At 37.0% G+C, this 13014-nt stretch overlaps 1 protein-coding gene across 1 annotated transcript in view; it reads left to right on the top strand.

Annotated features, from left to right (window-relative positions):
• OWL1 (DNAJ heat shock N-terminal domain-containing protein) overlaps positions 1-13014 on the top strand; it is a 405956-nt gene that overhangs the window by 187522 nt on the left and 205420 nt on the right. The window contains exon 7 of the mRNA XM_089425106.1: positions 6145-6229. Coding sequence (XP_089281232.1) covers positions 6145-6229 — 85 coding nt within the window. The remainder of the gene's footprint in view (positions 1-6144; positions 6230-13014) is intronic.

The following is a 13014-nucleotide window of genomic DNA, read 5'->3' as shown; positions in this document are numbered from 1 at the left end:
AAAAAAAAACTACACACCTTTTTTCACTTTATAGAAGCCTGATATTGAATCTGATGTATCTCTGTAATTTCAGATCATCCAATTCTGAAATTGCTACCTGTAGTAGCCTTCTGCGTCCTCTTTCCAATGCCACAAGTCTGAGCCAAATTGGATTCTCCAAGGAAGAGTTATGTGAAATCTCCCACAGTGACCTGTTTTTAGACTAGTTCAGTAGAGCGAACTTGTACGACGTGCCACGAGTGACTGTTTCAACCTTTGAATCTGAAACACACACACAAGAAACTACAGTCCGTCCTCTTTCTGTACCTTCTTACGAAATTTCAATCCGATCCCCAGAGAGAAAGTTATTACGATTTTCCCCAGGTCACCTGTTTTGAATGTAATTCAGGAGTCTGCAAAAAGACCAACTTCCTCAGATCATATTTCCGCAAATATCGCGCGAAAAGCTCTGAAATTCGGACCCAAGGTTCAGCGCGATTTCTTCTCAAATGGGTTTTTTTTGCGACTTCTGAAACGTCACAGAAAAAAAGTTATAGCGAAAATGTCACGATGACCTGTTTGGAGCAGCGAAACCCTAGAATCCAAAGCTCTGATACCAAATGTTATGAGACCAGCTCACAAAAAGATAGAAAAGAGAGATCCACGCCTTAGAATTCAGCCTCTTCGAGGGGGCAACCTCCTTTACATTACATAAATGAACAATTCTTAGATGATACAAATGAGAAAACCTCCTTTCTATATATAGGAGTCTAGGGAGTCACAATATAATCCAGCCGACCTAACAATAATAATATAAGGCCACAAAAATAACAATAGAGGGATTCTATGGGGCACAGAAATAACAATATGGGGGTAATAGGGGCACAACAATATAAATAAGGGGTATAACTACAATAGTAATGGGGTAATCACTAGTATTATAGGAACCCAACAGGGCCACTTTTCGTAGCCATGCCCGTTTCGGAAACTCGTACCCGTTTCCTCGTATCATGGAACTTAGGTGCAAATTCTTTAGAAAATCTCTTTGAATTTCCCTTGTGTTGTATTGTCATCCTCTTCTCGAGGCTACTTTTATAATTCTCCATGAGTCAAGTCCCTAATATTGAAAGTGATTGAGGACTAGAATTAAATACTAGCTTTCTTTGATCAACGATGTAGATTACATCTAAGTCACTTAAATAATTATTTATTTATCCTTAGAAAAACATTAGCCCAAAGTCTACATTAATCAAATAATTAATCAATGTAATTTTCGTAAGTTAAAACTTAGGAAGGAGACCATATTAGTTACTCCTCTCGAACAACCAACTAAAGAGGGTTTCTTCTCATGCATGCAAGAAACCAACCTATTCAAAAGACCTTCTGAAGCTATAAAATCAACAAAGGGCTACAAAAAAGAACTTAAATTTAGCTTGAAACCATGCCCAAAACACTTTGAAAATTGGACATGTTGAAAAATGTTCCTCTCTATCTCATTCTTACCACAGAATGTGCATGAAGAGTCAACAATGGCAACATTATGTAACCTAGTCCTGGCAGCCTATCCTTGATGAATCAGCAAAAGCTTTATTTTTCAAGGAGGCCTGATACTTCTAAATGGATCGACACCTCCTCAAATTAACAAATATATAAATAATGTCCCCAAAAGTTGCGTCTTTTCATCCTAGCTACCATTCAATGATATTAATAACCATTCAATGCTATTTCTATTGTCACAAATAGTTATCAATAATATCACATTCATTATATCAATTATATTTTATATTAATTGAAAATTGGGAAATTAAAAAAACATTCTTATCTCTCTCATTCTTACCACACAATGTGCATGATGAGTTAGTAGTGCAAACATTTTGTAACTTACTCTGAGAACTAATCCTTGATGAAGCAACAATTACCCCCAAGATTTATGTTTCAAGGAGGCATGGTCCACCTCCTCAAATTGATAAATATATAAATCAACTAAGTCCCCAGAAGTTGTGTCTTTTCATGCTAGTTACCATTCAGTGGTATTTTTAATGTCACAAGTAGTTATCTCTAATATCACATTCGCTATATGAATTGTTTTTATCCCGATGGATGTCTCTATTTTATCCTAACTAAATTGGATATTTATGTAGGTAGCAAACATGACTGTTTGTAACATTGGTGTTAGAGTCCGTTTGAGGGTACATTGACTACTGTTCTAAGAATCATATTTGCTATACGAATTGTTTTTATGCTGATGGATGTCTCTATTTTATCCTTACTAAATTGGATATTTGTGTAGGTAGCAAACTGGACTGTTTGTAACATTGGTGTCAGAGTCCATTTGAGGGTACATTGACCACTGTTCTAAGAGGGACCATTTCCTAGCAGATATTGATTTGATTCTGGCCCTTGGGCACAGATTTTTTAGAGCCAATCTGAAACTTGACATAAATAAATAGGTTGTGCAAATTAACTATTTATGGGAATTCAAAGAATGGCTGAAGCATAAAAACTGTTACTAAAGCATAAAAACTGATAGCTTGTAGGCTTGAATGTAAAAATACATAAAAGATATTTTGTAATAATAATTTATAATATATAAAATTTGTATAAGTGATGAATGTTACAATGAGGACCCGCCTAAATATACCTAAGCAGGTGTCCTTTCGTGACTGGGCATGTCTTTTAGACATGCCTTTTCACTTAACTTAATGGCTATTTAACATAATCAATATTTTATTATTTAATATTTACATTTATTTTATTTATTTACTTGTTAGGAATTATATTCATAACATAGCCCCTTCCTTCAGAAGCTGTGTCCTCAAAGCTTTAACGTTGTGGATTTTCTTCAGTTAGTGTTTGTCGTCTCGATGTATATAATCTGGATAATCTGGCAAGTCTCTCGTCATGTAGCTCATTAGTGGTATTTCCTTGGATTTTGCTTTTTTATAACTCTAATAATTGTTATTTTTTTTTGTTTTAACTCTAATATTTTCTTTTTAATAATAATAATAAAATTTTTAATATATTAATTAATAATTATATAATATATTTGTTATAGTTATATATCATATATATATGTATTATTTCTATATATCCACAACTGTATATTATATAGTTTTTTTTTTGTAAGAAATAATCGATTGATCGAATATTTTTTATTTTTAAAGTTGAATCGATGGTCTGGTTGGTCACGTCCATTGACCGTGACCTCACCCACGCACCTTTAGCGACGTTTAACACGGTGGTTTCTCTGGCTACGTCCAGACCGTGGCTCCATAACGCCCGTCCACCTTTGCTGTTTTCCACGCTTGATCACGCAAGGGCACAGTTGCACCACCAGAATGATTGACCACGACACAACAAGGGGACAAAATAAAATTAAAGTTGGCACCCAAAAGGAACCCTGTCCGAACTGTCGGGTCAACGTAAGTTCAGACCAGTGTCCGGTTTGTTGGGTAGCGGTGAATGGATGGTGGGATAGGCACGAAAAGGGAGTGGAATTGAGCGTTGAATTGGCAGTGCCAACAAGCCAACGGGTTGGTCGAGGGAAGAGAGTGAAGAGAGCGGGTAGGGTAGTGACACGAACCAGACAACGATTTGGACGTCAGCAGGATGGATGATGGAATGAATGCGGACGTTGCAAAGGAATGTGGACGCTGCAACAGAGCGATTGGATGCAGAATGGTAGGGATCGATTCACGATTTGGACAGCTTAGCAGTGAGATAGGAAGCATGGGACAACGATTTGAGTGGGGGAAAAAAATGAAACTAGGACACAGTGGAATCTGGAATGGATTAGTATTCACAGTGGCCACTGTGTTTTTTACAATGGGCTTGCGTGATTGAGCTTGAAAACTCTGATTCAATCGAACGAGATATACAACATCCTTTTGCAAGGCAGGTTTAGGACAAGGAATAACTATACGTATAGCTGCAGCCCTTGCTGGACCCAGTTTCACATGATTATATGCTACTAATGCATAATTGTGTACAGGGTGCAGAGAAACAACATCTCCAGGTACCTCAGTTTTGTTAGCAGCCAATGTTAGGATAATATCGTCAATAAAGGCACATGGTGGTATATCTGTCTCAACAATCATAGGTGTTGGCTCAATGGCTCTCTCAATGTTAGAAACAAAAGTTTGACAATCATCGCCTTCATTGCTACCAATTAATTCCCCTGGAATTCTTGGTCCATCTAAAGATGGTACCGGTAGTTGGATTGATGTATGTTTGAAAGTATAAGGAAAGGGAGATTTTTGTAACTTTACACTAGCAAGTTGTAATTTATCGCAGAAATGAGGGAAACTATTGAATCATACTCCACTGAAATATCTCTTAAAATGAATATAAACACCCCTTTTTCCCTTATCCCGATAATCTTCATCACTTCTAGTGTGATCTTCATCATTTCTAGGGATTCCACACACAGTAATGACTTCAACAATGCGCTCAATTGCTGCTCTATTTAATGAATCTTGTTGCTCCGGTTCTAAAGCAAACACTTCTATTACCATTGATTTAGATTTATCAGTTCTTGGTTTGATGGGCAAAACCTCCCTTATTCCATCGCTGTCAGAGCTGCTAAAAAAAAAGGGATGCGTATTTGTTATTGGTTCTAAGAATGACTCAACAATATGCTTAACAGTATCAATCTTCGCATCTTCACCATCAACAACTGTATTTACATCCTCAGATTCATTTTCTCTGCTATCATAATCCATATTTGACGTAACCTCTTCTTCAAAATTTTCCATATTCATATCAATTTCTTCATCAAAATCATTTTCAACTAGATCATCATCTTGATCTACATAATCTTCGTCGACATCATTTTCATCTACAACACTATGATCTTGTGCATCTTGTAGATCTTCATCTTTGTCATTATGATCATCTATTGCTTCGTCTTCTTCACAATCTTGATTGATTTCATTTTCTTTATCATCATTCTGATCAAAATCTTCTTCTCCTCCTTCACCCAGTGTTCCTGATGCACTGGTAGACTGTGAAAACAATGGAACAATTTGAATGGGTACAACAGGAACAACAGGTCTTGGGCCTGCAGGTATCAACGGAGCCCTTGATGGCCTTGATATGCCTTCATCATAATATTGAACATTATAATCATCTTTCTTACTATCGATTTCCTTTCAACATGCTTTAACTTCTGCACATGATTTTCCTAATCGCTGAAATACTTCTTGAATTTTATTAAACTGCTCAACGCATTTAGGACGTGAACGTAATGGTACCTTGTGTAGTGAACAACATGCAAAGACAAGCATGATTATATTGTGTGCCATGGCTCTGATACCACTGAAGCATAAAAACTGATAGGTTGTAGGCTTGAATGTAAAAATATACAAGAGGTATTTTGTAATAATAATTTATTATATATAAAATTTGTATAAGTGATGAATGTTACAATGAGGACCCGCCTATATATACCTAAACAGGTGTTGTGACTGGGCATGTATTTTAGACATGCCTTTTCACTTAACTTAATGACTATTTAACATAATCGATATTTAATTATTTATTATTTACATTTATTTACTTGTTATGAATTATATTCATAACAATGGCATTGACTTTATTAAAGAAAACCATGTAGAGATCATCAAAATGGAGTTATAAAGCACAATGCTAGCAATGGTGCCAAGCCTTGTGATGATAACTCCATTTGAAGGAGGAGAGGTGGGGGGGGGGTGTCCCTTATCCACATCAAGGGCATAAGAATGTGACAGTTACGGAAACAACTATCAAATATGGAACTAATCGGGACTTCCTAATCATTACTTCTCAACCATGTGTTGACTTAGTTTAGAATTTGTCAGTAAATTTCTACTTTCAAGCATTTTATTGACCACATTTGTTTTTATTTTGGTGCTGCTAAGACAAAAGTCATTAAACGAAAAAATAGACTTAAAAGACAAAATTTAATCACACTTCAAATTTGGGTTAACAATTTATTTCCAAGGTTGGCCTTTGTATATCATCAAGTGTACTGCTTTATTATGCTTCATGCTTTAAAGGCATCATTCTGTTTCCCAGAATTAATTCTATGTTGGGATTCATTGTGTGCTTGTCTTTACTCTTTGTTTGAGAATTGTGCGGTAGCAATTTTTGGCTCAAGATACAGTTTTGGGTTATTGGATATTGCAGCACTGCCCTTGAGTTTGAGGTTGGAGGTGGGAGAAGAATATCAGATTACAGTACTCTTCGAATGTTTTGTACACTAGGTGTTCAGGTACAGACCTGCTGCCATTTTCTAGAGTTCAAGAGCATTGAGTTTTATTTTGTTATACCTAGCTCACAATGTGAGATCACTATTAATTTTAAGTGCTATAACATCTTATGAAATGATTGCACAAACTTATACATCCCAAGAATTATCTGTTTCAAATTTCAAACTAAATAACAATTACTTGTTGGTAAGCTGTAGGTTATTTAGAGGAGGTTATTTTCTGGCTAACAGGATCTCCACAATAAACCAGTTCTGCTAACTACTATTTATTGTATTATTTTTCCTGCCATATCTGTTTGCTTTGGACTGCATAATCAAGTGATATGAGGATCTTCAGTTTTAGATGGTCCTGAAACAAATATTATTGTGACCCACCTATCCTAGAGCTACTGCTGCAATGACTTTGTTTCAGCTCAAAAGTTAGTAAATTTTTTGTGTAGCATTATATGCATTTTTGCTCTAAAACTTGACAACTACGCATTTTTTTTTTCAGTAGATGTTTTGTATTTTAGTTGGTTATATAGATATGTGGCATGGTTGTCCCTTTGAGTACGGTAACCTTGGAAAGAGAGAAAAATACGAGATATTGTAGTAATCCAAAAATAATTTAGTAGTCAACATTGACTGCTCTGTACTTGCATATCGAGTAGATAATTGAAACAATTCAAGTTGAAGGAATCGATGGATGAAGCTACATGGTTAAATCACCGGTAAAAGTTGAATGTTTGCTAGCTGTTTATCATTTCTACAAGGAAGTGGAAATTGTTATTGAATCTGAGTCAGCTGCTCCCAAAAATATATTAGTCATTCATTCAATCAGAATAAATGACTAGTTGCTCTTGGACGTATGTGGAAAAGAAACATTTTTCTGAGTAGATTGAGTTCCTCCACAAGTGATGAGAGACTTCATATTATGAGATAATCAGATAATTTGAAGCTCTTTAACACATTTTTCTTTTACAAATGGAACACAAGAAGCAAATTACTTTGGTTGGATAATCATATTGGAACTGGTACTGTTGTCGCCCGGATTGTACATGTACCGTGACAACTGCTCAGGCTGGGGGCTGTCACTTTGATCCCTGCCCACTCCGTTCTAGCTGTCTCTCAACAACAGGCTATGGTGGGTAGTCCCTATGGAAATGAGATGAAGAGAAACTGTTAAAATTGGCAACTAGGGCCAAACTCCATGTGGGTCATCTTATTTATGGCAACTGATATTTTTCTTGGATCCCTCTCATCGAGAGGTGTAGGATTGATCTAAAGATCATCCAATTCCGATAAGTATTCATTGAGCTATGAATTTATTTGTGTTATAAGACAATTCATCAAGGTCGGCCAGAAACTAAATAACACCCACATGTGCTCAACATTTTAGTATAAAAAGAGGTGGTTTGCTAGTCATTTGTACACACTCTTCTTGTGATCTCTTCCTCTCCACTTGTCTTTGGGTTTTGGTGGGAGGATAGATCCTAAGAGATATGTTGCCCTATGAAGAGCTGCCCTAGATGCTGCCATGGGGAAGAAGGATCTACACAGCTCCTAGAAGGTGATGCCCTAGCTCTATGTGCCCTAGATCTAGGACGTTGTCATGGTGAAGCTGCCTATGACAAAGTCATGTTGAAGGGATGCCCAAATGCCCTAACTAGAACAGTTAGGAACAACAAAGTGATAAGCAGATTTGGAGGGCTGTTCGAGCACTGTTGAGAGGAGTTTATGGCTGCCCAAGTGCCCTAACTAGAACAATTAGGAACAACAAAGTGGCAAGCATATTTGGAGGGCTGTTCGAGGACTGTTGAGAGGAGTTTAGGGCTGCCCAAGTGCCCTAACCAGAACAGTTAGGAACAGAAAAGTGACAAGCAGATTTGGAGCGCTGTTGAGAGGAGTTTAGGGCTGCCCAAGTGCCCTAACCAGAACAGTTAGGAACAACAAAGTGACAAGTAGATTTGGAGGGCTGTTCGAGGATTGTTGAGAGGAGTTTAGGGCTGCCCAAGTGCCCTAACCAGAACAGTTAGGAACAACAAAGTGACAAGCAGATTTGGAGCAGTGTTAGAGGTGCGTTGGGTCAAGGATATTGACCAGATTTGGATCAGATTTGGAGCAGCCTGTGGGAGCCATGTGTTGGGTTAACATGGAGTGTTGAATACCCCAAAGGAGTGCAGCATGATGTGATGGATGCAATAGTATGGTATATTGGAGCAACATGGTGCAGTAAGGTGCATGGAACAACATGTTTAGATGCAGCAGTTGGACAGTAGCACGCAATGCGAGGGACAACAAGCTAATACATGGGACAACTGCAAGCATGGTGACACATGAGACAACTGCAAGCGTAGTGAAACATGGGACAACTGCAAGCATGGTGAATCATGGACAACAACAAGAAGCATGGACAACAACATCATGGTAAAGCATGGACAACAGCAAGCACAATGCTGCAAGTACATTGGGACAACAATATAGTACTTGGTGTAGCAAGGACACAAAGCAGCAATGGTGCAACAAGCACATGGGTGACAGCATGGTGCAGCCGTGGCACTAGGTACAACAGTGCTAAACACTGGGACAACAACAACATGAGGTCCAACATTGTGATGATGGGTGCAACATGGTGCAACACAGTGAGGTGCAACATGATGACGAGATGTAGCATAATGATAGGTGAAAGAGTCACCTTAGAGAATCAGTTGAAGCAACATGTCTTCAACTGATCTCACGTATCATCTTCCTAGAGATGATCTATGCTCTTATCTAGATAAGTCAAAGTGTTGACTTCTGTTGTAAATGTACTATCTCTCTCTCTCTCTCTCCCCCCCCTGCTGAACTATTGAAGAACATATAAGAAGAATTGATCAAGGGTTTCCCCACATTGGGGTTTGTCCCTGGCTAGTGCTACATCTTGTGTCCTTTTGTCTTGGCTTGTCTTCTGCGATTTATATTTATGTTCTATCTGCAGTTTACTTTAATGCTGATGTGATTGCTAATCTGGAAAATATATTGAGCTAACTATGAAAATTGAAATAAATTGCTCCAGCATAGAACATACCTAAAATTAGCAGAAACAAGTTGGGAACCAACTTGCTTGGGAGACACAGATGAGTGGCCTAGCTACTCGGTAGAATTTAATAAGATTAATGACTAGATAGGATTTCAAGTATGAGACCAGTGCCTTATGGAGTCATAATTCTTGCTTATTATAAATTGAAACCAAGTAATCGGATGGACACCCACTACTTAATATGATAGACTATCCTATATGATATGCAATTCCTAGGATCTATGTGTGATGCGATGATCTTGGTTATTTTTAATTATATGCTTAATCTAAGTTGAACCTCTCCCTTAACTGTTGTGAGAAACAATCTTCAGAGTAGGTTGTGGAATGGAAGCCAATGGGAAGCAAACAATGACCTGATTATGATACCTCCCCTTATGTTACACTTCCACCCACCTAGTGCCTTTGGTGCTGCAGAGATTGTAGCTCTGACGACTGTAAGGTCACTGTGTTAACCACCAAGAAGAGTTGAATCCTTCAAGCTAATTGGAAAATGGTTGCCCTAAGAGTCTATCAACCTAGCTTATGCTAGGAGGTAAGTTCTTAATGTAGGCTAGATCCTAGAATGCTTATGCAAGATAGATTGAGTGAACTTATCTTGAGTTAAGATTGGTTTATGTTATTTAAGTACTTAGTGTGAATTATCTTATAACAAGAGTACTTAATAATGATGAGATAACAATCTTAAACAAGATAAATGCTTAAAGATACAAGTGCCAATATTCAACAATATTCCACAAGATGCTTAAAAAATGCCAAATAACCAATGAAACTTAAGATGCCAAGTGCTTAAGATAAACAACCAAGATATCAAAGCCTCTTAAGATTATGACAATTATCCAATGATTCTTTAACAATGCCAAAATGTCAAAGACAATAATGCCAATTAGATTCCACAAGACCAAAGATTTAGAGCTTAAGTGTAGGAGTGCTTTTAGTGCAAAATTCAGAATTTTTTGTAAAACTTAGAATGAGACAAGCAAGTGTTAGATCTCAATAATCAAATCAGCAGTAACTTCAGAAAATTTCAGCACTTTATTAGTGTTATGACAGCAGCAAGAAAGTCACTTTAGATCATAGATTTTACCCAACATATAAAGCATAAAATTTTCTAATGACTAGCAAAGGTAAATTTATGTGTTTAACCCACTTTATGATGATGTATTTAATGACATATCAGATCTGAAACAAGTTATTACAACAATAAATAAATTAACAGATCAACAAGCTAACAATGGCACAACGAATGCCCAATATGCCCAAAAATTGTAAAATTTCACCATACTTGAAAAAACCAAATTTTAAGCCCTCCTTAGATGCATGATTCAGAAATTGCAGACTTGATTCAGTAATTTACGCAGTAAATTCCAGCAAACAAATTTTTAGATCTAGGCTAGATCTAAAGATGATATGTCCAAGTGGCCAAAATTTAGGAAAATTTAAAATTTCCAATTTTAAGTGATTTCGACCAGTTCAAATGTTATTTTAGGGCTATTATATCACTGTTATTACTGCTGTAATAAAATAGAGGTAAAATGAGGGTTTAAAGATCAAACCCTAGGCCCAAGGCTTTGAAGATCAACTTGCCCAAGTGGCCCAAAATTTTTCCAATGATCTTGCACTTGAAAAAACAAGTTTTTGAGCAAATTTCTCTTGCAAAAACACCAAGGAATTAGTCTTGAAAATGTCAAAGATGGAGGGCACAATAGGGCAAGGAGGGCCAACACTAGGTCCAATTGGGTTAGCGTTGAGGGCTAAGGAGGCTAGGAAGACAAATCAGGGGTCAAAGAGGTAAGAGGAGATCGAAAAAGGCTAAGTCTGGAGGAGGGAAGTCTCGAAAGGCTAGATGCTGGTCAAAAAGGAGCAAACGACTAGGGTTTAGGTGCTAAAAAGCCCACAACTAGCCCTAAGGCAACAATCTAGGGTCTTGGAGGGGGGTCGAGGCTCCTTGAGCCCACAGCTAGGCCACTTAAGGCCTTAAAATCCTAATGCAGGGGCTTGAAGGGAGGGTCGAGGCCCTTAGAGGCTACGACCTGCATCTAAGAGGACGAAAATCCTGATGCAGGGGGTGAATGGGCTGACACAGAAGCTGAGGAGAGGGATGTTGGCCCTGGAGAGGTTAAATCTAGGCCCGAGAGGCTTGGAAAACAAAACCCTTGCTTCCGAAAAATATTTTCCTTCCAGATCTGATTTTAGCTGCAAAATCTTCAGTGGGTAGCCCAACAAAACATTCTAGAGACTAGATCTTACCCTCAAGGGCCTAGATCTAGCTCTACTTCCACTTGATCCCTTGATTCAACCTACAAAAATGAAAATAAAATACCCAAACCCCAAGTATATACAACAATTCTTAAAATCCCAAAACCCTAATTAGCAAAATAATTTACAAAATTATTTCAAAATCTAAAAATATACAAGGGTTATGAAAATTTAAATTTTTTGAGAAAAAATATTTTTATGGCTATTTTCTTTGATAAATGGCTAAAAATGCTTCATAAACCCTATTTCCGCCCAGATTGTACAGGCACCGCGACAACGCTCAAGACAAGGGCCATCGCTCTGATCCCCGTCCACTCCGTTGAACCTCTCCCTTAACTATTTTGAGAAACAACCTTCAGAGTAGGTTGTGAAATGGAAGCCAACACGAAGCAGGCAGTGGTTTTGATTAACGATACCTCCCCTTGTGCTCCACTCACCCAGTGCCTCATGTGCTGTAGAGACTGTGGCTCTGACGACTGCAAGGTCATTGTGTTAACTTCTAGGAGAAACTGAATCTCTCAGGCTAGTGTGAAAAGGGTTGCCCTAATTTTTATCAACCTAGCTTAGGCTAGGAGGTAAATTATTATTGCAAGATAGATCTAGGACGCTAAATGCAAGACGATGAGTGAGGTTATCTTGAATTAAGATTGTTTGAGTTTATTAAGTACTTAAGTTATGGTTACTCTTTATGTGAATAGTGCTTAGCAACAATAGGAAAAATGATCTTAATACAAGATGTGTGCTTAACGATACAAGTGTAAAATTCAACTATAGGTCAATCCACAAGATGGTTAAGTAAATCAACTTATCCACCAATGATTATTAACACAAGATATAATGGCAATTCAAACTTAGAAGCCCAACATAACTCTATCAAGAAGATTAACTTCAGATTTTGAGTGCAAAGTTAGACAACCTTTAAGACCAAGATGAGATAAGCCAATTTCAGATTTATGACAGTTTATATCAGCAGTAATAATTCAAAAATTCCAGACTTTGTTAGTGTTATGACAACAATGAGGAAGCCACTTTGAATCATAAAATTTTGCTCAACCATGAAACAACAATGTAAACTTTGAAACGGGAACTATAAACTCAAAACGGGAACTCTGGCCAAAAAACTCCAAAAAAACATCAAAAACAGTGCTAAAAATGAAAAGTGTTGATGCTGGAATAACACCTATTTTTTTCTTAGGTAAATTTTCAACATGTTTTAAAAATGGTAGTGAAAACCAATTTTTTGCACAAAAATTATCCAAAAAACACCCTCAAAACAAATAGTGTTAATTCTGGAATAACACATTTTTTTTTTTCGAATGTAAAATTTGAAAATTTCGAAATAATGGCGTAAAATATTTTTTCATGACCCCGAAAAACATTAAATTTTAAAAAATAATGAAAACATAAAATAAAATTAAAAATAAAAAATTAAAACCATGAAAAAACACAAAACAAAAAAAAAAGTTTAAAAATA

The sequence above is a fragment of the Pinus tabuliformis genome, chromosome 6 (assembly GCF_031772625.1).
Source record: "Pinus tabuliformis cultivar Carrire ecotype Pingquan chromosome 6, CPIR1, whole genome shotgun sequence".
Lineage (NCBI taxonomy): Eukaryota > Viridiplantae > Streptophyta > Pinopsida > Pinales > Pinaceae > Pinus > Pinus tabuliformis.
Note: the sequence above shows the minus strand (reverse complement) of the source record. Positions and strands in the feature narration are given on the sequence as shown.